The sequence below is a fragment of the Euwallacea fornicatus genome, chromosome 6 (genome assembly GCF_040115645.1).
Source record: "Euwallacea fornicatus isolate EFF26 chromosome 6, ASM4011564v1, whole genome shotgun sequence".
NCBI lineage: Eukaryota > Metazoa > Arthropoda > Insecta > Coleoptera > Curculionidae > Euwallacea > Euwallacea fornicatus.
This window is the reverse complement of record NC_089546.1, coordinates 5,847,706-5,873,132: the sequence shown is the minus strand read 5'-3', so window position 1 is coordinate 5,873,132 and position 25,427 is coordinate 5,847,706. Positions and strand designations below refer to the sequence as shown.

Below are 25,427 nucleotides of genomic sequence, written 5' to 3'. Positions count from 1 at the left end.
ATGCTGTTTTTTTTCTATCCTATGTATTTTATTAATACAAATACTTAAAAACAATAATAAATTGAATTCTCCACTTTATAGTATTGGACGAAACAATGGCTGGAATCGAGTGCACCATTAATGCCATTATTGATGAATGACATTAGACTTAAACCAACCATTAAAACTAACGCGGTATTTTATATGTGACAACGTTGTAGAAACGTTTTCCGGGCGTTCTGACGTCACGCTAACTTTCCTTGACATGGTGAGCTTTTTCACAGGGATTTTTAACATTTAATTTTTTATATTTTGATATAAATTTTATATATTTTGCATAAACTGAATGTATTTTGTAAAATTTGTGAACAAATTATTTTAATATAATAGATCTAAAATAAAGTTAAGAAGAGATTCTGCCCTCAATTTTTCGAAATTCTAGGGTTAAAATTTTGGTTGTATTTCCTTGAAACTTGTTTACTTATTTTATATTTTTGAAACATTAATTTATTATGTTTGTGGGTCTTGTCCAAGAGGATTTCTCTTTATGTATGTATGTAAGGGAGACCTCAAAGACTGTTTATTTAAGGATTAAATTTTAAATATCTACTTGCACTTCTAATTTTTCAAAAGACCACCTATTTTGTTTCAGATGAGGGTGTGGTATGAAATTTTATATATTATAATTCTTATCATTAAATCTACCTCACTTCTTGCTCCTGACGATAGCAGTTGCAGCAATCAATGTTTTTATCAATTACCCGAAATGTGTCCTCCTCCTAAAGACACATGTAGATGTCATTTACTAGCTGATTGCCAAAAAGCAGCTATCTGTTGTGATGTTAATCATTTCACACTCACTGAAGGATTGGCTTGTGTTAGTAAGTATAATATTTCTACTGAGTATACCTTGTGTTACTATACATATTAGTAACTAATTTAAAACATATTTAGATTTTAGTTGGGAAGTAAAATGGTAGTGTAGTGTTAATGGATAGTAATAAATCCCACAAATATATACGTAGATTGGGTTCTGGGTTTCATATATTTAAACTTCAAGATCATTGTAGCAAAACTTAGACAATGATAGGACAGATAAAATACATGGAAACATTAAAATAAAACAGAGTATTGGTCAGTTTTGTGTTTTTTATTGAAATTTTCATCCAGATAAGGCCTTATTATAACAATATCAAAGTTTTATTACAATGTTTCTAAAATGAGGATTGAAAAGCACTTATCATTTAAATTTGACGTTCATTTGCAGACATCACCTCAAACAATGGCATTGAAGCTCTTCACATTCGCAATGCAACCTTTGACACATTTAATCTAACTTCCTCTCAATCAGTACTAAGATTGATTCGTTATTTGACAATCACAGATGGAAACATAAGCAGGATTGAAGGAGAATTTGCCAAACACAGTAGGGTCTCCTGTTTGAATCTGTCCTCAAATCACATTAACACCATTGAAAACCGATCTCTGGCGACTCTGTACACTTTGAGTGTTTTGGATCTATCTCACAATAATTTGACTGAGGTGCCTAATATTCGGAAGGGCAGTGTCAGTTTAAACATATCTAGTAAGTAATTAGGTAAATTCTTCATAAATTGCCTTTATAGCATATGTATTTACAGATAATAAAAATCTAATTTGTTCAAAACTGAAAAATACTCTACTTATCCGTCCAGAAATAACTTTTAACAATGAAAATGATACATTCTGCATAACGTCTAAGGATTTTGTATGGTTTAAAACAGCGGAGATTTTACCATTTTTGCAAGTAAAAGCGATGCATGAGGTAAATGCGTCACCAATAATTTTCTTCTTATATTTTGTAATATTGATATTTATTATACAGTTACAAAATAATTGCCACCACAATTGCTCTTGTGAAACATATCGACTAAACCTTTCTCCAGAAAAGTTATCAACTATTGAAGTGGCAATGAACTGTTCAGGCAAAAAATTTCACTCTTTGCCAGTACCGCTGCCTGTCAATACCATTTATTTGGACGTGAGCAACAATAAAGTGAGCAAAATATTGAAATGTTGGTTTGAGTAATGCAATCTAAGAACTGAGATTGTAGATAACATCTATAAAGGAATTGAGTGATCCATCTTACCAAAATTTGAGGAATTTTATTGCAGATAATAACAGAATTTCTTCCATTCAACCATTAGAAGGGACTAAATTTATAAGTAATTTTAATACTTTGAGTCTTCAACGCAACGACATTAGAGTGGTATGTGAATCAATATGAATGATGTGTGTACTTATATAATATGGTTGATGATTTAAAAAAAAATCCAAAGTAGGCGTAGAAATATCACAGGAATGTCTTGAATAAATTCATCTGTTATCTACTCTAAAGGTCATTCAGATATAGTAAATGGCTTAATCAACGCCAAACGTTTACGGTTCACTGCCTACTGAGAGGTTTTTTTTATTATTATTTATTAATATGATCAATTATTGAACTTTTTAGTTGGAAACGTATGTATTAGACAATATTCAGTTTGAAAGGAACTACAATCAACGGAAAGTGAAACTGGGTTTCAATAAAATACACTGCGATTGCAATACTATGAAACTCAAGGTAGACATGACAGAGCAAACAAATCGCATATTCACAGTTTTGAAGCAAATGCGACCTTTAAATATTTGAAAACGGTTTGTTTGTTTGTTTGTTGTATTTAAGCAATTGTTGTGTATATTTAGCCGTCGTTATGATTTATTGCACTTTAAAAAAATAAGTCACTTATTATGTTTTTTTTTCTGAGATTTAACTCAATTTTGAGAACATAACAGATCCATTTCTGTTAGAACTGAAGGGCAATAAATAACGTGATTAGTCACATATTACAAAACGGCGGATTGTAGAAAACTGTAAAATTTAATTATTCATTTTCCAGGTGTGGTTGTTGTCGAAACTTAGTCACATTCCCGACTATGATGACATAAAATGTCATAACATGAATTCTAAAGTTATTGAATTAGATGCTGCTAAAATGTGTCAAAGTCCACAGGATTGGACTGACTTCATTTATTACATTATAACCGCGGAGGTTTTACTGTTTGTTGGTAAATATGGTTTAACCTTCCTTTACATATTATCCGGAAAATGCGAACCTAAAATAGTATTTACATTGCGTATTGTTATGGAAGTGCAGGCATAGGAATTGCTTCCTTTTCAATGGAATTTTTAGGTTTGGTGGCTAAGGTGTCCTATGACTATTGGGTGTTTAAAACTGCTGGATATTTACCATGGCCTGCTAATAAAATGCCAAGGCTGCCTTGCGATTGGTTGTGCGAGTAAGATAAAAATAGGGCCAAAGAGGTAAATTCACTCACATCTAAAGTTTTTTTTCAAATTAGACATGATCAAAACAAGTGCACGCACAGTCACAGCAAAACTATTGAGCAGGACTCACTTGGATCCATAAAATATAATAAAAAATGACATGCGAGTTTATTACTAAAATAACTTAATAAATTAAAAGTTGGAATACATGACAATATCAACAAATCACAAACAACAGTTAATAATATTTAAATAAGTACGTACAAAACCAATGAAACGAAACTAATTACAACTCTATAAAACGATTTGTCATCTGCAGGTGTAGATCAATCAGCAGTTGGCCATGTGGTGGATAACGCGTTTATTATTGTTTTGATCGTGTCTGTCTTGAAAATAAATATAAATATTGGTAATGTTCTTCCACAAAGTGGAAAATGTGCTTTGTGAATGCTTTACATGCTGAAAAAAATAATTAAGAAAATTTGGACGGTTTGAATTATTTTTAGTTTCAGTATCTTTAATAATTTTCATACTTATTTCAATGGATAGTGGATAATCAATATAAGTGTCGTGAGTTAACCATTTTCACTTACACGCTATAGCTTTGTTATTAATGAAGGTCTCGCAAGGACGTAAGGAGTCAGTTAGAGCTCAAAATTCAACGCCTTGACAATGTATGACTCAATCATGACCGTTCCATTTTTAAATATTTTTTCTACCTTGCGCTTAAAAAGTTGCTCAATAAATTATATTTTACTAGGAGTATTTAATAGTCTATTATAAAAACATTCAAAACAATTCTTGACCGGGAATTTGGAATTTGATTTTTTTTTCTTATCTATCTCATTCTAAGATCTAATTTGTGATCATGTTTGTAACTAGTGAATAATAAAAAGAAAATGTGGTTGGTATTATTTTATATGAAGTAAAAAAGACGCAAGCCATACATTTAACATAAAACGAATTTAAATTTATATGAGTACCTATTATTGAGAATGTTATAAAAAATTATTTAGATACATATATGTATGTAGTCTAAAAATCAATTTATTATTTATTTATATTACTTTATTATTAAATTGAGTTTGGCTAGTTGTTAAAAGAAACAAAGATTAAATAGCATTCTTATCTTTATATACATATCTCTAATTTTGCAAGAAATTTTGTTAGGTAATGCGAGGCAGATATTATGAGATCGTTAGTTAAACGTCTTTTTACTTAACCACAATTCATAATGTGGTGCTTTAAATGTGTCTTATGATTACCAGTGTTCCAAAAACTACATATCAAGTACCTATTACGTAAATAATAATCCTGGAAATATGTAGCTGCTTATCCATAGTGTTCTACTATGCACTTCGGGTTTATGATATAGGTAGATATAAATATATGAATACTATCGCGAATATAATTATTGATGTGATAAAATGTTATAAATGCATAAGTAATTAGATTGTAATAGACTACAAAATTTTGAAGTGTAATGAATAAATAATTATTTTATAGTATCTTTACACCAATATTGTGAAACTTATTATCGTGACCCGAATGTCAAGTTTAAATAAAAGTCGTAACGTGACGGTCCTAAGTATTTTAGCAACTCAGTGTAAATGCAAATTTTTCCACTACTAAAAATTAATTGTAAATTAAATCCAAATCATAATAAAAGAATGCACTTTGAATTATAACATTATGAGTAGCGTTTCATTTGTTTTTCATTTCCATGGTAACTATGAATAGAACAACTAGGACGTGGATGAAATTATGGCCGATTAGTTTCCTAGGCACCGGTTATTCAGCTGCTTTAGAAAAATACAAGGTGACGTAGTTTACAGTCACCCAACACATTTAATAACGATGCCATTTAGAGCTAGTAGCCGAAAAGTAATTATAGGTAAATGTCTAATTTCACAAATCAATAATTTTTTTCTAATTTTGGCAAATAACGTGACGATTTTCTTAATCAACACCGGTGTTAAATGCGTTTCATTTTTCAACTGGTTACATAATGGAAGCTGTGATCTTCATTTCATAACTCAGTTAACCAACAGGATCCATAGTAGCCGATGGTAACTATAGTTCTACACTCAGGAAGGAGCGCATCTTTAACAGCAAAATTAAAACGACTTATATTTGCAACTCGTTAGAAATTGCATTTTTTCCACAAACTCCGTAGAGAATAAATGTTTTCTCCCTTATTTGATGGAGAAGAGCTTCAGTGTCGCTCTCTAGGAAGGAAAATATCTCTCTCATCACACATCATTAATATACATAAATCTTGAAACCTGATTTCTAAGTATGATACTTATTCTCATTTGAAAACTGAAATTTTGTTTTTTCGTGTATATCTTTTGATACTGGCAAACACCGTTGACCAGACCTAAAACCTTCCTTTAAAAATAAACCTCCGGTTAAAGTTTTAGTATCTATAAACTTGACTTTAATTCAAAATTTAGGAAACAAAGTTTAAATACAGTAAGTGTAATGGTACATATTTAACAGTGTACCGTTTGACGTCAAAATATGATAAAAATATTAAGTAATCAATGACTTCGTGCCGGTTGATATCTAAGGAGAGCATACTTTCTTACCACAGACAGAACAGGTGAGAAATAAATACAATTTTAATTATTTGTATTGAAAACGACTTAGTCCGTTGCCAAAATACATTAATATAAGAGGTGTGTTTGAAAATCATGAATTGGTAAAGGATTTTTGACATACTGTGCTCACTACATGTTAAAAAAAATATTTAACACGTTTAGCTTATTACGGATCTGCCTATTGATTATTTTTCCGTTTGACTTCACTGTGCATGCTGCGTGTGTCCCTGGAGTGGCGCCGCTCGTACAAATTTAGTTTAGCAAGATCAGACTTCGGACCAACGAATCAGTTGTTTTCAACCAGCAGTCGCAAGTAGAGATACCGAGTTCAGAAGTGTTAAGAAGAAAGTTCAAAAAAGTGTGTTAGATTTTACATTTTATGGGAGCTACGTACGACTGTTATTACGTTTAACGTTCGAATTGTCAAAGCAGCATTAGGTCACGTGAGTATTATACGTTTATGTATATTTGCCTATTGTGTAAGAAAGGTATCTGTAAGGTATAGAATGTTACTGTTAATGCACGCATTGTATTACGTACAGGGTCATCCAAATTTTTGGTGCACTTTCAGACATCTCTGTTATTTTTAGAGGTACTGAAAAATGAAAGTGTCCAGACTTTTTATTAGCATTCCAAATATTTTACTTGAATTGTTGACAAACATATACCACAAAACTTATAACTCTTTCAAAATATAGACATATTTAGTGATATTCTGTAACCTTGGCTGCATTAGTGCGATGTGAAGGCATCCCTATTATTTGTTAACTCAAGGTTAGAATAAAATTTGGAATATCTTCGAATTGTCCTGGAACGGCCAGTGGAAATCGCTGTGAGCTATTGACTATTTGCGTTTTTCACTGGCCGCAATAGGCTCATATGAAGGTATTGCTATCATTGATTAACTCAAGGTTAATATGAGGGATGGAATACCTTCACATTGGACTGAAGCGGCCAAAGGCAAATGATGTAAATTATCAATAACTATCGTTTTTTGCTAGCTTCACTAGGCGGAGCAAAGGTATTCCTGTCATCTGTTAAATTAAGGTTAATATAAGGTTATGGATACCTTTGCATTGCTTTGGTGCGGCATGTGGAGAACGCTGAGACTGTATTATCTTCTAAGCATAATTTACATACCTTGTGTCCCTTAGATTATTTTGCAGGGAGATATAAAATGTTAAAATAGTACTTGATATTAGTTGACAATTCAAAAACCGTTGCTTTCTTTGAGAACATTTCTTATACAAGTTTACCCTAGAATTTAACGTGGAACTTAAAAATGATAAAAGAACTGGATAGTGACGTTTAATATACTTAAGTAAAAAAGACGATTTTACTCATGACTCTTTCAGTATATGTTCGTTTATAATTTAAGAAAAATATTCAGAAAGCTGCTGAAAATTTGAGAATGCAACAAAAATTTGTATGATCTTGTATGTACAGTTAATTGTATTTCACATGCCCATCTAATAAGAAGAAAGGAAGTAAAAGAAATTTCTACCTGTTTCTGCAGTTGTTCGACCCCAAGAAGGTATTCGAATATTTGATATGACTGCCTTATTCTGTTTAGAGTTATTGAGATTTAAAATGACAATTTTTGCACTTCGTGCAAATCGTACAATAGCATATTTTTTTTCATGGTTGAAAATCGTCTTCTTTTATCCTCTTTTTCAATAATAGGATGCATCTAATTACCTAATTTTTTTAGCTTTCTCTTCTTACTCCAGTTCGCACAAGCATCAAAACATTTCGTTTTGTCTCTGTGATGTACATTAACAAAATGCCAGTATGGGCTAATAAATCCGTTTCTTCTTTTAAAAACATTTTTTGGCACAACATATTATTACCTTACTATTGCGCATTGAAACGTTTTTAAATTAAAAAAGACGTTTTATGTAGAATCATTTTTGATACATACAGTCGGTGCAGAAAGTATTCGTACAGAACGCAAAATTATAAAAACGATCGATTTTATGCTATAAAGGACATCTTTACAAGACAAAAAGGAACATATAGAGGTTCATTTATATTATTCACAAATATTTTTAAAAGAAAAAGTAAGTTTAATAATTTTATTATTTAAATAAATATAGGAAACTACAAAATAATCACGAATTCAGACGCAATAAGTATTCGTACACATGTCAAAAACGAAATTTAAAGTAACAAATACGACTCTAATAACAGTTTTAGTATTTTGTAGGATAACCTCTTGACTTTATAATTGCCTCTAACCTTCTGGGCATAGAATTAACTAAATTTCTTGTAAAATTTTCCGGAATTTTGTTCCACTCTTCTAAAAGTGCAACTTTTAATCTCTCCCTTGATTGAATTGGGTGGTTTCTAATTTTTTTTTCCAAGTAACTCCAAAAATGTTCGATGGAATTAATATCTGGCCACTGAGGAGGAGTTTTCAAATATTTTGGGGTGTTATAAAGGATCCAGAGCCTGGTATTTATAACAGTGTGCTTAGGATCATTGTCTTGGCTAAAGATATAGTTATCCTTAATTCTCATTTTTGTTGCACTTTGTAGAAGGTGGGTTTTTAAAATGTGAATATATACCATTTGGTTCATAATACCATCAATAAAATGAAGCGATCCTACTCCTGAAGCGCTCATACAGCCCCAAACCAAAACAGATCCTCCACCATACTTCACTGTCGGTTGTAAATTTTCTTTATTAAACGCAGTTCCTTTTTTTCTTCATACCTTAAAATGCCGTTTGTTGCCAAAAACTTCAAATTTACTTTCATCAGTAAATATGACTCGATTTCAGTAAGATAGTGGGGTGGTAAGATGTCTTCTAGCGAATTCTAATCGCTTCTTACTATTGATCTCATTAATAAAATATTTTTTACGAGCAACTCTGCCTTGATAGCCTTGTTTTTTCAAACAATTCCTCACAGTACTAGCAGAAACAAGTGTATTGTTGTATGTCTTTAGTTCTGTAGCAATTTTTTCCGTACTTATTCGAGGATTCTCTTTAACTTTCCTCGCAATAATGCGTCTTAGATGTTCAGTTAATTTTTTTGGACGTCCAACACGAGGTTTATTCTTGGAAGTTTTGCGCTCACAATATCTGTGTATAATCGTTTGTATAGTAGATCTTGGCCTATTTACTATTCTACCAATTTCCGCTAAAGATTTGCATTCATTATGTAATTTTAACAATCAACTGTCGCACTTCTTCCGATGTTTCATTACTTTTACGTCCCATGATCCTAAGAAGCTTTCAAAATGTTATGTACCATTGTAAAAAAAAATTATTTTATTACCTTTAATATTCAACTTTTTCAATTTTACTAAATTTAAAATGTGTATGTGTTAAGTCACGGTGAAGATGCAACTACATGCTATGTACGAATACTTTATGCGAGTCTATTCCGGTCGATTTTTTGTTCTTGGTGTAATTTTCTTAGAAATACTCTTGTTTATGTTTTTTTTTTCTTGATATCGTAATATAATAATGTGAAACAATGTGTATGATCAATTTGGCAAAGTAAATTAACATTAAAATCATTGAAATTTATCTATTTATAAAATATTATCTGTTGTACGAATACTTTCTGCACCGACTGTAAACGTGTTGCCAGGCTAATTGGTACCTAAATATACATATATTACCAATTGAAATGGAATCATAGACATTGTGCAAGTGGGAAAAGGACAGCATAAGGTTTAATATGTCTCCGATAAAGACCAACAAAGTGGGTTGAGAGACAGCGGTTGAAGTGGGCGGAGTTAATTCGGTGTTCAAAACTCTCACCGTTCCAGTATTTTTACTGATAGTTTTAGTGATGCATTTTTTCCATTTTTTACATTGCCGAATTTTGCTTCAATATTTTAAAAAATTTGCATTGTCGCGAGGGCAACGAGACTGACGTTAACCTAAAGATCGAACTGAAGACGTAGCCCGGAGTAAATCCGCCTACTTTGTTGATCTTTGCTGGAGGCATATTAAATCTTTTACGATGTTCCTTCCGCTCCACAGTTTCCACGCTTCTACTTGAATTGATGGTACCTGTACGGACTGCCAAATTATTTAACTAAATTCGCAAAAATCAATAGGAAAAACAATGTAGAATTAAATTTTTATTGAAAATTAACAACCTCCAAGTTGTCTGGATAGTCTCAATGTTGGAAATTATGAGTAAATTTAGTGGAAATTGGGATTAACAAAATAAAAATGCTATAACCGACTTTACTTAGAAATGGTATAAACACTACTGCAGTACGAGCATCGTGAAAGATTACAAGAAATATTTCCCTTTTTATTTACACCTGAATCAGCTTGGGGCGTACACAATATGAGTCGACAATGCCGAAATTATTATTTATATATTGCTATTTAGATTCAAGTTTTCTACATTGATTTGTAATTTAACAAATCCAACATTCAATTTGTTTTTTCTTAATTTCTTACTAAATATCGATCGTACGTAGAGTAAATAAAAAAATATTTTTATGACTCATGACTAGTTCGAACGTAGTGTAGAGTTGGTGTGTACAGGGTGTTTGTCAATTTTGATGCCAAAGTGAAATGTCAATATATCATCGGGAAAAGTCCAATTTGATTAATAATTATCATCCACAAATCGCTCATTTCCAAGATACACAGTCAAAAATTCTAAAGTGTAAGAAAGATCGGAAAGCAATGTCGTTTTTACGCATGACGATATTTTTTACAATTTATCAGCTTATTGTGTGCTTCAAAGTCATGCCGAACACATTCTAAGGTGATTGTGACTGGTTTATTCGTAAATGGCCAACGAAATAGGTACAAGAAGTATTATATGCTCTATTCATGTCTGGTATTTTTTATATTTTCTTAAATTTACGTCATAAAATTAGAAAATATCCTATATTATTTTGGAAACGACTTTACGTAGGCAGACTTATACTGATAGTTTTTTTAGAACTATTCATGGAATAAAATTGACGATTAACAGAACCTAAGTTCTCTAGTTAATTAGTTGGCTCATTACAGAGATTTATTTACTAGCTTAACTTGACCGCCAAAATGCCGGCATTCACATTGATCTCATGGTCATCCAATTTCAATTAGAAATTATTATTTTTAACCTTATCCTTTAAATTCGCAAAACAAAATGTGGATTACGTGCTAAATTCGATAAGAAGAGGTAGCTACCATAGATAGATGTTTATTTTCTTCTTGTTGAAGTAGGTGAAATACCTACAGATATTGTTTTGACTAAGTAAATAATAATATGATCAGTAAGAAATTTATGCGATAACGACATGATGTTTGTGAGCTATTTAAAATTGGTTTCAAGTTGACTTTGGTGTGTTTACAAAACATAATACGTCGTTACACAAATTATATGAAATACTTATTATTGCTATTGAGAGTGGTTTCAGGGAAGGAGCATATATGTTCCATATGCTTATATAATATGAACTTGCCAAAATGAAAATGATTGTGGTGTCCTAATTAGAGAACCGTTTTATGCAGTAAATTAATAATGTGTACTGCTTTCATGCGCCATTTCTATATAGATTACCATCAATATGTTCGGGCATCACCAAGGTATTCAGGAGGAAGCTAAACTTGATGTAATGCAGAAAGTGTGGCAAAGTGGCAGACGCAACAACTCGACGACGTTCTTTGAGGACGCTAGTGATACCGAGAATATTTTAACAATTGCCAGACAGGTAAGCCCTCAGGTTATACTAAGAGCGATCACTTATTCAAAATAAATTTGCTACAACTAATATTTACTTTTTAATTACAAAAAAAAACACCAAATTATATACGGGACATCTAAAGCCATTTCTAAGTGACACAATGAATAGTGTTGCCTAATTTACTTTGCCGAATAAAAAATATTTTTTCTTAGAATTCAAATCCTTGGAATAATGTTTGCGTGTCACTACCTCAAGAAAAGGGATGTAGCGATGTGGAAAGTGACAATGATTTCCAGGTAAGGGTTATTCTGTATAATTTATCACATCTATACAAGGTGTTTTAAAAATATACACAGGCAATGCAGGGGCAAATAGGCTTTGACTAAATGTGAAGAAAATTGTTATAAACACGGGACCTCAAGAACTTCGTTGCTCAGATAATAATATTATTTATTATACGTATTAATGTAATTATGTAGTACAATTCGCATTAAAATAATTTTTAATTTTTTACTCGAAAATGATAGATCATACTAAAAAACTCAAGTGCAATTTCTATTTCTGAATTGAATAAAAAACAACTCAACAATTATTCTTATTTCCTGAAAGCGCAGTGATGTGTCGCATTTTTCTTAAAAAATATCAAGCAAAATTACTAGAAAACCTCTTTGAAACATATCAAATCTTTTTGGGAAGATTAAAATTTCTTATTCTTTTAACTTTCACACCCTGCATGCCTTTTTTAATTCTTCAGTTATGGCTCTTCTAGTTGTCAATACGAAAATAAGTACAGCAGACGTTCGATAATGTGAACTAATTAAAACCAAGTGTGGTTCACATTATCGAAATGTTTCCATTAGCGAACGTAATTTAAAAATTCAAAGATTTATTGAAAGAAACGTTTAATACTAACATACCTATAAAAAATTAACAAATATTCTTTTATTGTAGTAATAAGTAGTTATTAATTAGAAGAAAAATAATCAGCAATTTTAGTCTGCGTAAATTTGCGATTAGCATTATCTTCCAATGCCTGAGCCCGTAATTTACGAAGAACTAAAATATCCGCGTATGACACTTCTTTTCTTTCAGCCCAATCTAAAGCTTCATTAAATATATGTACAGCTTGGGCATCAGTCACCAAACTTTTTGCTTCAATGGAATCGTCTTCATCATTCTCACTGTTCTCATCTTTAGTAGCATCATTCGTTAGTTTGTCCTCGTTCCAAATATTAATATCAGCTGAGGTACAAACAGTGTTAGGATTCACTACTTTCAATAAATTAACAACATCCAATGATGCACTATTGACAATAGAGTCAACGCTGGATAGCAAACGTTCTCTAATTACACTTAAGGGAACATTCTCTTCTTCATTATCTTCATCATTGGTACTAAACAGCTTATTCCAACATTTTGCAATAGTTTCCTGATTAAGTTCACTCCAGGCCATATGTAAATCTGTGACAGCTTCTCTTAATGTTACTTTTTTTAAAGCATCAGATATGTTTTGAGGATTCTTAGACAAAACAGATGAAAGTAAAAACTTTCGATAGTACAGTTTTGTTAGTCTTATTATATTCTGGTCCATTGGTTGAATTATTGATGTTACGTTAGGAGGCATGTACATAACAAAAATTGACCCATCTCTGCTCCTCAGTTGTTGTTCTGGAGGATGACATGGTGCATTATCCAATAGTAATAACGCTTTTATTGGAAGCTTCTGTTCTTTTAGGAAATTTTTTACCTACAAATTGAAAAACATCTTTAAATTATGCACAGATCATTTGTGTTTGTTTATTGTTATACCTGAGGAACAAAGCGCTTATGAAACCATTTCAGGAATATACCGCTAGTCATCCAGGCGGTTTTTGAACAGTCATAATCAACAGGAACTTTAAAATTTTTAAATGATCGTGGATTTTGTGCTTTTCCTATTACCAATGGTTTTATCTTGTGTGAACCATTAGCATTAGTACAGGCCAAAAACGTTATTCGTTGTTTTTCTGTTTTTATACCCGGAGCAGATTTTTCATATGATGCAGCGTAAGTTTTCTCTGGTAACATTTTCCAATAAAGACCACTTTCATCTGCGTTGTAAATTTGTTCCATTCTTAAATCTAACTCTTTAATGATTTTTATCAATTTTTCTTTAAATGGTTGTACTAATTGTGGTTGTGCTGATAATTTTTCACCAGATATAGATAACAGTCGAATTCCATATCTTCCTTTGAATCGTTGCAGCCAGCCATCACTAGCAACGAAATTTTCAGTTTCTTTCAGTTTTTGATTTAACAATTTAGCTCTCTCTTTAAGTATTTCGCCACTAATTGGAACATGATTTTCCCGCTGTTGTAAAAACCACTTATACAGAGAATTTTCCATTTTGGGTGCCTTTGCATTTTTTAAAGTTCTTCTATTTCCCGGTCCTCCAAATGTATTGCACGTTCTTTGTAAAAGTTGTCTTTTCATGCGCTTAATTTTGCAAATTGTTGCTTTTGATACACCATATTTTTTTGCTAATTGTGTTACTCCAGCGCCTAATGAAACTTCTTCTATAATTTTCACTTTCTCACTTAATTTTAAACATTTTCTTTTATACGATATGGATGCCATGATCGTAAAAATGTATTAACGCATGCAATGTATTGGTTGTTATAACGTATGTATAAACGTGTTCTAAACACCATCTACGACTGGCTTGGTTTGCCAGGTTTGTCGTACTTTCTTGCAAAGGTGAATCCCCAACATAAATCGGCGATTCACCGTCGCAAAAAGTTGTTTACGTCATCGAGCGTATACATTGTTTACATTATCACGTGTTCCGTTTGATGCTATAGAACGAAGTATGTGTTTACATTAGCGCAAGTTTTAGTTATCCCATATTTACGTTATCGAGCGTCTGCTGTAATATTACTTATATGCGTTTAGGAATCTCTTGCCTATTCGGCGGGTCTCCATCAACCTGAGTTCATCACAAAATTAGACGCTTCAACCCTTAATGATCTTCCCGCTCATTACACCATTTGTTCTGTGCTTCCCCACCAATTTCCGGTTTGCGGAGTGTACATCGACAAGCGTATCGTCCCCGGTTTCAAATACAAAGTTCGACCTTTACCTCCTCTCGGCAAAAAATCCACCACCAACCAATGCTTATTCAAAAATAAGGCCCTGATGCTGCAGAGCATTGGAAGGGGTGAGTCATTTAGAACTATGTGAATATGTAGTTGTTTGAATAACAAATATGTTATGCATCACTTCGGTTTTTTTTTAGGATTTGCTAGACGCATTACTTTTGAACCAGAAAATGGCAAAATAAACTCGAATGATAATTATTTCTATAGCGATAACAGACCCGACGGTTACGCTTTTGAGATGGAACTTATCTCTGAAGGAGACAAATTCACTATTTTCGATATAAACCGTGAGGCTCAAGGCACAGTCGAAGTACTAAGTGTTGAGGTATGTTCGTGTTTTGTTTTTTTGATTTGACGTTGAATATAGATATAGGTAGCTATTTCAGCGTCCTTGAGACAAGTATCTGCGTGCGCCTAATTTTTGAGTGGGGTCCTGTTTGGAATTTCATATCTAAATTTTGTAAGGGAAATTCGCGATCATTTTAAATCATAACAAAAAATTTATTCTAACATAAATTTAATAATATCCCGTTACAGAGGGTAGTTTAATAGTTATAGTTGAGTAGCTAAACATTTATGTATTATCTCGTTTCGCTTCTTAAAGTTGGGTAATATTCAGGTTGTCCATCAAAATGTTGACAGAGTACTTTTCGACTCTGGCACGAATTCATTCAAATCTGGCGCAATTTGTTTTAGTTTGCCAATTTTGGATCACATCAGATCTGTTGATCGATTTTTTTGGATAATAATACCTACTTAGTTGACTATCTGACCACTGCTTACATATATATTCCAAAGCTAACTGAAGATCATTTGATATATCTTACAACAGTGAGGAAAACCGATTCTGGACCGCCCGAAATAGAGAAAAATATGCGTAAAATATCATCGGTCGATACTCATAGCGCATATTTATCAGTGTTTCTGATGATCCGAAATTGATTTTTTTCCTGTCAGAACAAAATTTTTGTAACAAGATACTACATACATGTTGGCTATTCCGTAAAAAAGAATGATAGGGACGCTGAATAGAGACTTGGGGAACCATAGCAAAAATAGTTGTTTTATCAGAACCGTCCCCCGCTACACGTGCCTAAGAGTGCTTCGATCCAAACGTAAAAATTGTAGTGGAATTCGAAAGGCGCACCGACCTGAGTGCGTTGTCGTAAGTCTTTCATTTAAGAACGTACTTTAAGTTAACAATTTACCCCACTTATAATGCTCATTCTTTCAGGACGATCAATTAGAAATTTCTAGCTCATTCACTAAACAGGGCATTGAAAAACGAGCAAATGTAAAATTTACAGGCAAGGTTGAGTTTTATGATATAGGTGTTGCGAAACCTATGTTGCTGAGTGGAATTGCTGTCGCCGTGAAATTAAAGGGAAAGAATTTCGCTCAGATGGTCAAGGTGGTGAATATATATATTAAGAAGCAAAGATTGCATTTGGTGCCCGGAATCAAAAATAATTACAGAAGAGTTACAGTGAGAGGAAGAGATATTAACGATGTACCCACTAAATATACAATGACCGGGTTGGAGCATTATGAGTTGCCAGTTGTGGGTAAGTCGCAGTTTCATATTGCAGTTGGCGATTCAGATTTTAATCGACGATAATTCAACTGGAAGATAATTAATTTCTAACGTCCGACCCCCCATTTATTTTTTTTAGATACAGCATTGCAATTCAGAAACAAAACTTGTTAGTAATTTTTTCTTTATTAAGTTTTTTTTTTATTTTGATACATATGTATATAAATTATATTCTTTATTTAGGCACGTATGTTGATCCAAGAATTATCCCAGGATTCTGCTACAAAGTAAGGCCAAATAACAAGAAGTATCACTTATTTAATGGAAGAGCATTGCGCCTTGTTGGCATTGGCATGGGGTATGCAAAGGTAAGTAAAAAATGGGATAAGTTACAACTGTGTATTTAATACACCTTGGGGTCCTTCAAAATACAATTTTATAGAAACTGTTTTGAGAGATTTTACATATCTGGTTTGTTCATCAGTTCTAGCCATTGTAAGTTTTCAAATTATCACCTTGTATCTTTAGCTTCTTTTTAGTAGTAATTCATAATAGTTATACATAACTTAAATTAGTTTAAAACAAGTATTACTATTTTAAATGTTTGATTTTTGCTAGAGATTAACCTTTGAACCTGATTCTCTTAACAACCCGAACAATTATTTGTGGTCTGACAACCATCCGGACGGCTTGGGACTTGAACCTAGAGCTGTCTCCAAGGGCATGAAATTCTACGTGAAAGCCGGCGGACAAGTAATAGGAGAAGCAACAGTTTTTCGGGACGACAAACCTCAGTTCGAAGAAAAAAGTCAGAAAGTACCGAAAACCTCTCCGCATCAAATACAAAATAATTACATATTCTCGATTTTGCAGGTGAAGACCCAACTTGATCAATTCGCCATAGTGAAACATATTCATATTGATGTCACGTGTCATATTCAACTGTCGCGACCTGGAGGCGCGTCCAGCGAAAAAGATTCCTATATGATGAGAATATCAGGTGTTGCCGTTGTCCGTAAAGAGCCTAAAGCCGAGGCTGCTAAAGTAGTGGAAATCGACAATATCGGTCTGGATTCTCAGTTGTATATCCTATTTTCACAAATGCACGCAAACATTAAATTTATCCCCATGGAGACTTAACAGTATGGTGAATATTATTTGAGATGACGTGCCCAATTTATTATTATCATCTATTTTGGCAAATTGAATCGACACACAGATCTGCGGAATGTTTTTGTGCTGCTAAGATATGTAGAATGATATGTCTATTTACTTAAACTGCAACCTCAAATATTTATATTTCTTTTCACTGGATGTTGTACCGTCTATACTTATATATTTCTGACGTAGAATAATTAAAATGTTGGGGTTGTAAACATGCAACTTATTCATAGTCTGTAGTCTGCACATTGTATTGACATTAAATATTAGTTTTTAAAGAGTTTTCATATTGATGTACGAATATATTTGCTGTGTTTATTTTTAAACATGTGACCTTAAAAGATTTATCTGAATTTATGCAATACCCTCAGTAAATGCTTATTGAGTAGTTTATCAATATCTTTCGCCCACAGAAAGTCCATATGCGACCAATTGTCGTAAGGCACTCTATAGACGTCAACGACATTAGGAAGGCGAGTAGCTAGTATCGTAACGTCCTGGCATGTTAAAACATTCAATAAATCCTCTTATATCTGAAAACTCATAAAACATCATTTGTTACCTCTTTAGTAGTCAGTAAGTCTGCATCGCCGTAGAATAATGCTACAGGACACGTCACATGAGTCAAGTTATATTCGGGGGGCACTGTGGAATTATATTTCAGTAGATTTTCTTTCGGACCCCAATCATATTTTATGAATTTTCCTACAACATTGTTCCTATCCATTAATTTTTTTATTTATGTGAAATAGTTATGCATTACTCCTATACCTGTGTTCACCAATTGAGCATAGTGTAGGACTTGATAAAGAGAAGCACCAGCGGGTCCTGTTTGAAGTATCAGTGGAATGGTGTCCTACAATACATATATTAAGGAGCTCTAGTCTTTTTTTGTGGCAAGATATTAACAGCTTGAATAGTGGACTCGATTTTTGATTAATATCAGTATAAATTACGGTGTATCCACGGAGAGAGTTAACGAAAAGAAAAATTTTCTTATCTGCAGATATAGAAGACTGTTTGACTCGAAACTGTCATTTAAGATACCGTATGTGAGATAAGTATAAAGGGAACATAATGAAAAACACTTTAAAACAAATATGCACAGAAATAAACAAAAATTTAAAATGTTATTTGTGATACCTGCATATTAATAAAAGATTTATAATTTTTTAAAATGAAGAACTGTTTTTTTCTTCTATATCTACAAATAGCATTGTTTTATCTCATATGAAATATATCTGTTTATCTATATATATGCATATATTTATCTGTGAACACACCTCCAAATCCCGAAAACGAAACGATTGAACGCTTTGTATACCAATGATAATATCGACGGCTTGATGTTATTATTTCATATCGGGAAAAAACATGCAAAATTTTATTTTAATACTTATTTTACATCCCGGTCATATATTAATAGTAAGCAAAATTTGCATTTGATTCGTAACATAAAAATAGATTATATTTTAGAAGATTTAATCGTGAGTCTTGATAAATTCGTTTATATTTAATCGGCCACTTAACGATGCATTGTCATGTTTTTTCCATGTCTGGTGAATATTGAAATACAGCAGAAATGTATTCTTCGATAGAAGGAAAGTGGTTTTAATTACTTGCATACCTGCATCTACTAGCATATCCACATCACTTAATTATACCTTCAGGCACTGCAGGAACGACAAACATTTATTTCGATTAATCCTTCAATATGCAAACCACTAATTCCAGGACACTGTACTTACTGGATCTAATTGTTCTTCGGAAAACCCGGACATGGCCATGAATACGTTCATACAAAGAATCCTGGTGGCAGATTGACTATCGCAAAGACTGCCTATTATACTTCGTAGGGCGTCGTGTGACAACAAGCGTTTCGGTACCAGCTCATATATCTCGAATGACTCGGCCAAGGTCTAATAAATGTTTTATCTTATGTATCTCCAGGGTTTGCTTGTCTTATAAATTAAAGTTTTCTATCGAATGCCAGACTCCTGTTGGTATAAACTGACTCACCAATATATGTACAGGGTGTCTCGAACAAGAAGGCCAGTTTGCTAACTACAAATATGTTGAGTTTAGTTTTCAGGCACCTTTGTATATTTCCAATTTACTTAAAAACTCACAAATAAAAATATAAATTTACGAGCGTTTTTGCAAAAAAATAAACTTATAATTTATTCAATACCATGTATCTATTTTATGGAAAGCTGTAAGCAAACTAGTATTATTTTTAATTGAAGGTTTCGCTGATTAACTTTGGCCATGTAATTTCGAAACATCCTGTATAGATACTCAGGATTATATCTACAGGATCGGCTGTATACCAATTACCTGTAAGTACCTATAAGTCGGAGCTAAAAGCTTGAGAGAAGGATCTTTAATGTGCTCTAACAAGGCCGACGGTGCTAGAGCAAGCATCACGCGAATTTTTTCGTTGTACTCTGGCTTCTCTGCCATTAAGGCGAAAAATGTAGTAGTTCCTTGTGAATGTCCGATATAATGCAGCTTAGACTTCTGTGTAACGTTCAGTATATAATCGATAGTGGCCGGTAAATCGTAATAACCAATTTCATGCCACCTGCATAAATAGCCTTCTAATTGTTCTTTCATACTAGTAGACTTGCCATACTATGTGTACCCACTTACGAAAATTTCCAAAACTGACGAAGATCTCTATCAGGATCCATGGTTTTGTGCTTCCGGGAGTGCCAACTACCACGGGAATTGCAAAACCACACGTCATAATTCTTGTCTGCCAAAACATAGGCTAAAGCTTTTGAAGGACCGCCTATGACAAAGTTTTCCGCGGATCCCATCAAACCATGATTTACTAATACTGGGAACTAGCGAAAGATTTGTTTTTAACAGTTACTAGATTCTTCATTAAACTTACAGAATTGGTAGATTTAGTTGTGGTCTTAGGACTGCGGGGCACCCTGTACACGTCCAAAAGATAACCGTCTTCAGTTTCAATCTCGTGGATTTCTGTCGGATATCCATAAAAGCCCACTATGTCGGTCTAATTCAAAAATCTAAATCAATAATAACTTCCATATTTTTTATCAGTACTGAAAAACTTACAAAATTCATCATCATATTTGTTTCATCTGCAAACGTTTGAAATTTGACACAAAATAATACGACGAAAATTCGGTACATGTTCATTGTTCGTATCTTACAATCTTCAATGAAGCATTTAAGTGATGTCCTTTGATTGCCACACATCTAATTTAAATTGCTCATGTAAAGATAATTTCTCATTATTACGTTGTCAAATTACCCAGAGAAACACAGAAAAGCTATTTAGTTGCTATACTAAATGGGTATAAATCATTATTCCTAATAAGCTTGCATTGGATGCAAAAACACGAATCTGTCTCAATAAATTCAATTACATTTGGAGGATTTTTATTCGTGAAAATAATCATGTTACACAAATAATTTTTTATTTTATATTTCATACCATGCCTGAACATACTAAAAGATCATTAATAATATGTAATTTAAGGAGATAGTTAATTAAAATAAATTCCCTAAAGTAATTCTTCTGATCTTCATGTCATGTGATCATTTCCACTATCCTGTAAATTGCAATAGTTTAATTCTAAATTATGTATTAATTCTATAGTGGCCTGCAATTCTTGGACGTCTTGATTTGGAGATTCTCGTCCGCTTGTTGGACTTTGAGGAGTATTTGATGGTGTAGCAGGCAGCCAAATGGCAGTGTTTTCCAAGTGACTTTCACCGGCACTCAACGGATACGATTCCAAATGCGTTGAAGTCGAAGGCATATTGGTTCTAATTCCTGCAATACCTATAAAAGAGCAAATTATTAGATTAGAACTGTTTGATAATTATTTGCTTAACCTTTTTTACTAATTGTTGAGACATCTCTTTTGACTTGTCGTCTTCTTGAAGGATCATTTCTTCTTAGCTGTAACATGCTTTCAAAATCTACTATGTAAAGAAATCCTGCTATTAACAATTCAATGCTTTTTTCTCCGTTTTTGTAAGAATTCTCCAATTCCTTACTGGTTCTTTCGTCATACTGCCACCAACCTAGTGCAGCCAAAAAAGAAAACCTCACCTTCAAGGGGTTCTGTTGCTTTAGTGCACTGTTATGTTGAAGGGATATCTCGAGGGATAGTGTTTAGACTTACCATTACATCCTTCATAAAACCACTGATAACCTCCATCAAAAGTTTCAGAAGTTTCTATTGCCTGTTCTAAGAGTTGAGGCTGATCTACAAAATCTCTAGGAATTTCTTGTCGACACATTGCACACCTCTTATTCTGATTAGCAAAACCTTTAACACATAGGTAACAAAAAATATGACCACAGGGCAGTTTGGCTGGATGGACACAAGTTTGTAAGCATACTGCACATTCAGATAGTTCCCCTACAAACAAATGTGTTAATATAATAATGGTTGCATTCTGTTTATGCTTATTGGTTTACCAGTTTTGTTGGGTTCCGCTTGATTGGCAGGGCCCTCTGCCATACTTTAATTGCAAATAAAAATGATAAAAAAGAAGTTTCTATGTTTCAAATTCTTTTCATTCATGGTTATATCAAATAAAAAACAATTTTTAATGTATCATTCTGAACAAACTACACAATGATTGCTGATTATTGGTTGTATTAAATTAATTTGGTTTGGTACCTTATTATCATGGTACCTATGTCAGCATCTATTTGGTGTGAAACTTCTTAAATTAAAAAATACTATGTATGTATGTATGCTGTACTTATGTAGATAGTTTTTTGTTGACTCAGTTCCGTTTTATATCCAAATTTATCAGTTTTTTTCTTTATTTTCTCCTTTCGCTTAATTATTAAGTTGCTTTTAAATATTGTTTGCTTTCAGTTTTGAAATTTCATTTGTTTTGTCAAAGTCAAATGGTAAAGGAAGGTTAAAACAAATACCCATACCCCTTCCAATCCGACCAGTAGCTCGAGCTGGAGTAAAAAGTAAGAGCACTCGGATAGGGACAACGAATCTTTAGGTATGAAAAAGTCGATATACAAGATCTATCGTGGAACATGAATCGATCCTGTAAAATGTATAACTTTTTCGGAAATCAATTAAGGATTTGTTTAGAAAGCTAGACGGTCCCGTGAGTCACGCAATGTGACCTTAGTCAGCAATTAGACAGCGAGGCAGCGAAAAGTTTGACAAATGTGACTTCGACAATTGATTGATTAATCGAAAATAATCAGTTTTTTTGTTTTATGATTATTGTATTGTTTAAATAAAAATAATGCATTAATACAGGACTAGTGAATTTTCTTTCGAATTTGTTATGTCGACATTTCATCACTTTGGAATCAATTTGGACGGCCGTTGTATAACTACATGCAAAAGGAAAACGCTCATGCGGATCGCGGCACATACCCAGCGGAAGTTGTAAGTTTGAGGTTAGAATTAGTTGAGCGGGAATTATTTCGCTTTCTGCGCTACGAGTTTCCGATCCCAATGTCTCTGTTTACTTATTTCCACGTAAATGTACAAATGTAAATTTATGAAGGTACATTTTAAATCTCTGTTCAATTCGTAACGGATAGTTTACACAAATGGAAAATGTACTTACATATGTATAGCTATGCAGATACTTTTGCTTTGGGTGGAATGAAAAAATGTACTAAAATAATATAGAAACTCGTTTATTTGCAGATAGGTACTCATCTCACTAGCATTTTTAATACACAGAAATTGTGTTTTTCATTTATGCAATATAAAACTTTTTTTTAACATAGAATTGCGTTTTATTGCCTTTTTTGCATCTCCTGCACCAAAAATTGCGGCATTCCTACAATTTTTGCATAAATGCGTGGATATAGAAGCTGCTTGTTATACCTACAGCTCAAAAATACCACCATAGATAATAAGTGGTCCAAAGTTCACAAGAAAAAAATGGTATTTATTATTTGATATTTAAAGACCGCCACGATGAGAGCGAGGTGTTTATCAGTAATTGTCATATTGACTGAGAGTGTTGATTGAGTAAGATTGAAATGAGGGATTTTTGAAATTAAATTTGTCAAGAAGCTTTCTTGTACAACTTCAGCTTGTGTGTGAGTCTTTATGGTATTTATTTAGAAGATGAAAAGATTTATTTCCAAGTTATTAAGGTTAACAGAATTTACTTATCATCCTAAAATAATAATGAAATTTTATACTGTTATGGATTTCACTTTTTATTGTGTTCACTATCATAAGAGTTATATATAGTAGTTAAAATATAGAGTAACTTTTGAAAAAAATAACATAATCAAAACTTTGTTACTAGTTCTGATTTAAATAGAGATTTATTGTAAATGCACTATATGTACAAATTTATTAACAATAAAAAATATGAACATTTATTTCATTGTGGGTTTTTATATTGATGTTAACTTTTTAGGGGAGAAAAGTAAAGTGACTTGTTAAACGATAAGATATTTGACTTATATCTGATTTTGTAATAATTTTAATTATGAATTTGTGCTGGTCAAAATGCTTAAAGAAAAACGTTTGTTTGTTGATATGAAAGAATATATTTTTGATTTATACATAAGTGATCAAAAGCAAATTAATGTGGCAAAAATATTTAATATAAATAAGGCCATAGTTCTTTAATAGTCAAATAAGTTTAGATGAGAAGAAATGTTTCAGTAGGTGTTTTTCTTAAATATTTTAATTTTATGTCTAGTTTTTGATGCAAAAATATTATAAGCATCCCAAACAGTAAAGATTTCGTTTGTCCCAGATAAATTATAGACATCGCCGAGTAGAATTTTAAATTTTTATTTGACCAGTAAAGTCTAGTTGTATGAGAGTCGGTTCAGCCAAACCAGAATTGATATTGAGATGGTGTGAAAAATAGTATCGACATATAAAACTCATTGTCGTCGTGCTTTCACCGCTAAAGAAACACTGAGCCTCTCGAAACCCACGTATTACCATATATCGACATAAAAGGTGCGTGGCGTAAGCATACCCAATTTGGTAAAATGATAAGATCGTTCATAGACATATCTTTGTCAGTTAAGAATGATTGACATGACAGTCAGGTATAAATATGTCGGTAAATTTTAATAGATGCAAAAAGTAGTCAGTGTACCAATTTTCATAAAGTACCAAATAATATCAAAATATTAACGGAATCTTAAAACGTTACTGCGTATTTAACTGGGTGTTTCACTATATGTGTTTTAATGTTATAGTGATTTGCAGAGAATTTTGTTGATACTTATTAAACATAGGGAAGTTAGACAATATATAATAAATTGTAGAACGATTAGCAATTAACTATGGCTTTTATTTGCTAGTAATATGAGGGGAAATTATTCTTATATGGAAGTATTAGAGTGCGAGAAACAATTGAAGTGTACCGTTCTGTACTGAAATTCGGCTTATTATTATTTTTTCACCAATTCTCAAGGTTAAAAAGTAAAATGTCCAATGAGCTGGGTTCCAGCAGCTTTCCATCTTTTGGAAAAGATTTGTGTATTTTCATGTAAAAAAATAATAACTCGTAGGAAAATAAATTTTTATTTAATGCCTCTGCAAAATAAATAGAAATTGAAGTTATTCAAATAAACCTGGATCAAGTTGATTTATAGTTGTTTTGATGAATTAATTTTAGGACAATATAGAATGAAAAAACTATGAATGCATGGATGATTTTTTCCTCATTCAGAGAGCATTAATGCATATTGCTCTAAATCTGTTTAGAATTTTTCTGTATCTGAGATATTTATCTTTTTAGGTTTCGTGTCCTGTCTCCTATTTATAGGAGATTCCTATTTACCGAGGACATTCTTTAGGTATATTTTCACAGAGATTGTTCTCGAGAATTTTTCACAATATTACGGTAACTTTTCCATTTTTCATAACTCTTACAGTAAAACTAAAATTTTGGCATTATGGAATTCAAACACCGATTCCTTTATCCGAACAAGTGCCTAATATATTATTTTAGTTTTCCAAGTCTAAAATATTCAAAAGCAAAACATCCTTAAATTTATTGCAATACGCTGCTATTGTGGCTATCATACTTCCTTA

The 25,427-nt window shown here is 32.4% G+C and overlaps 5 protein-coding genes across 9 annotated transcripts; 2 read left to right on the top strand and 3 right to left on the bottom strand.

Annotated features, from left to right (window-relative positions):
• The first annotated feature begins 121 nt into the window (after window positions 1–121).
• hfw (leucine-rich repeat domain-containing protein hfw) lies at window positions 122–4,980 on the top strand. 4 transcript variants are annotated; one of them, XM_066283241.1, is made up of 9 exons: window positions 122–247; window positions 632–860; window positions 1,247–1,564; window positions 1,620–1,783; window positions 1,844–2,014; window positions 2,073–2,228; window positions 2,472–2,582; window positions 2,899–3,067; window positions 3,193–4,980. In XM_066283241.1, exons 1-9 carry the CDS (start codon window positions 137–139, stop codon window positions 3,300–3,302), a joined length of 1,539 nt encoding a protein of 512 aa, XP_066139338.1. In that variant the 5' UTR covers window positions 122–136; the 3' UTR covers window positions 3,303–4,980. The 4 variants fall into 4 exon arrangements, with proteins under 4 accessions (XP_066139338.1, XP_066139341.1, XP_066139339.1 ...); XM_066283242.1 differs by lacking the exon at window positions 122–247 and adding an exon at window positions 306–532; XM_066283243.1 differs by lacking the exon at window positions 122–247 and adding an exon at window positions 307–528.
• A 1,138-nt stretch (window positions 4,981–6,118) lies between these two features.
• Window positions 6,119–18,627, top strand: LOC136339837 (uncharacterized). 2 transcript variants are annotated; one of them, XM_066283371.1, is made up of 9 exons: window positions 6,119–6,333; window positions 11,413–11,568; window positions 11,754–11,837; window positions 14,473–14,737; window positions 14,816–15,003; window positions 15,913–16,243; window positions 16,456–16,580; window positions 16,831–17,028; window positions 17,086–18,627. In XM_066283371.1, exons 2-9 carry the CDS (start codon window positions 11,425–11,427, stop codon window positions 17,350–17,352), a joined length of 1,602 nt encoding a protein of 533 aa, XP_066139468.1. In that variant the 5' UTR covers window positions 6,119–6,333; window positions 11,413–11,424; the 3' UTR covers window positions 17,353–18,627. The 2 variants fall into 2 exon arrangements, with proteins under 2 accessions (XP_066139468.1, XP_066139469.1); XM_066283372.1 differs by lacking the exon at window positions 11,754–11,837.
• Window positions 12,462–14,362, bottom strand: LOC136339838 (jerky protein homolog-like). Its single transcript, XM_066283373.1, has 2 exons — window positions 13,351–14,362; window positions 12,462–13,288 (listed from the first exon to the last, which is right to left on the bottom strand). Exons 1-2 carry the CDS (start codon window positions 14,155–14,157, stop codon window positions 12,506–12,508), a joined length of 1,590 nt encoding a protein of 529 aa, XP_066139470.1. The 5' UTR covers window positions 14,158–14,362; the 3' UTR covers window positions 12,462–12,505.
• Window positions 17,655–20,614, bottom strand: LOC136339839 (lipase 3-like). The gene is made up of 8 exons (XM_066283374.1): window positions 20,461–20,614; window positions 20,273–20,398; window positions 20,026–20,222; window positions 19,711–19,957; window positions 19,122–19,292; window positions 18,145–18,229; window positions 17,936–18,078; window positions 17,655–17,870 (listed from the first exon to the last, which is right to left on the bottom strand). The coding sequence occupies exons 1-8, from the start codon at window positions 20,602–20,604 to the stop codon at window positions 17,718–17,720; spliced, it is 1,266 nt and encodes a 421-aa protein (XP_066139471.1). The 5' UTR covers window positions 20,605–20,614; the 3' UTR covers window positions 17,655–17,717.
• A 194-nt stretch (window positions 20,615–20,808) lies between these two features.
• Window positions 20,809–22,555, bottom strand: LOC136339841 (E3 ubiquitin-protein ligase rnf146-like). The gene is made up of 4 exons (XM_066283375.1): window positions 21,839–22,555; window positions 21,540–21,779; window positions 21,247–21,438; window positions 20,809–21,193 (listed from the first exon to the last, which is right to left on the bottom strand). Exons 1-4 carry the CDS (start codon window positions 21,879–21,881, stop codon window positions 20,934–20,936), a joined length of 735 nt encoding a protein of 244 aa, XP_066139472.1. The 5' UTR covers window positions 21,882–22,555; the 3' UTR covers window positions 20,809–20,933.
• Window positions 22,556–25,427: the final 2,872 nt, after the last annotated feature.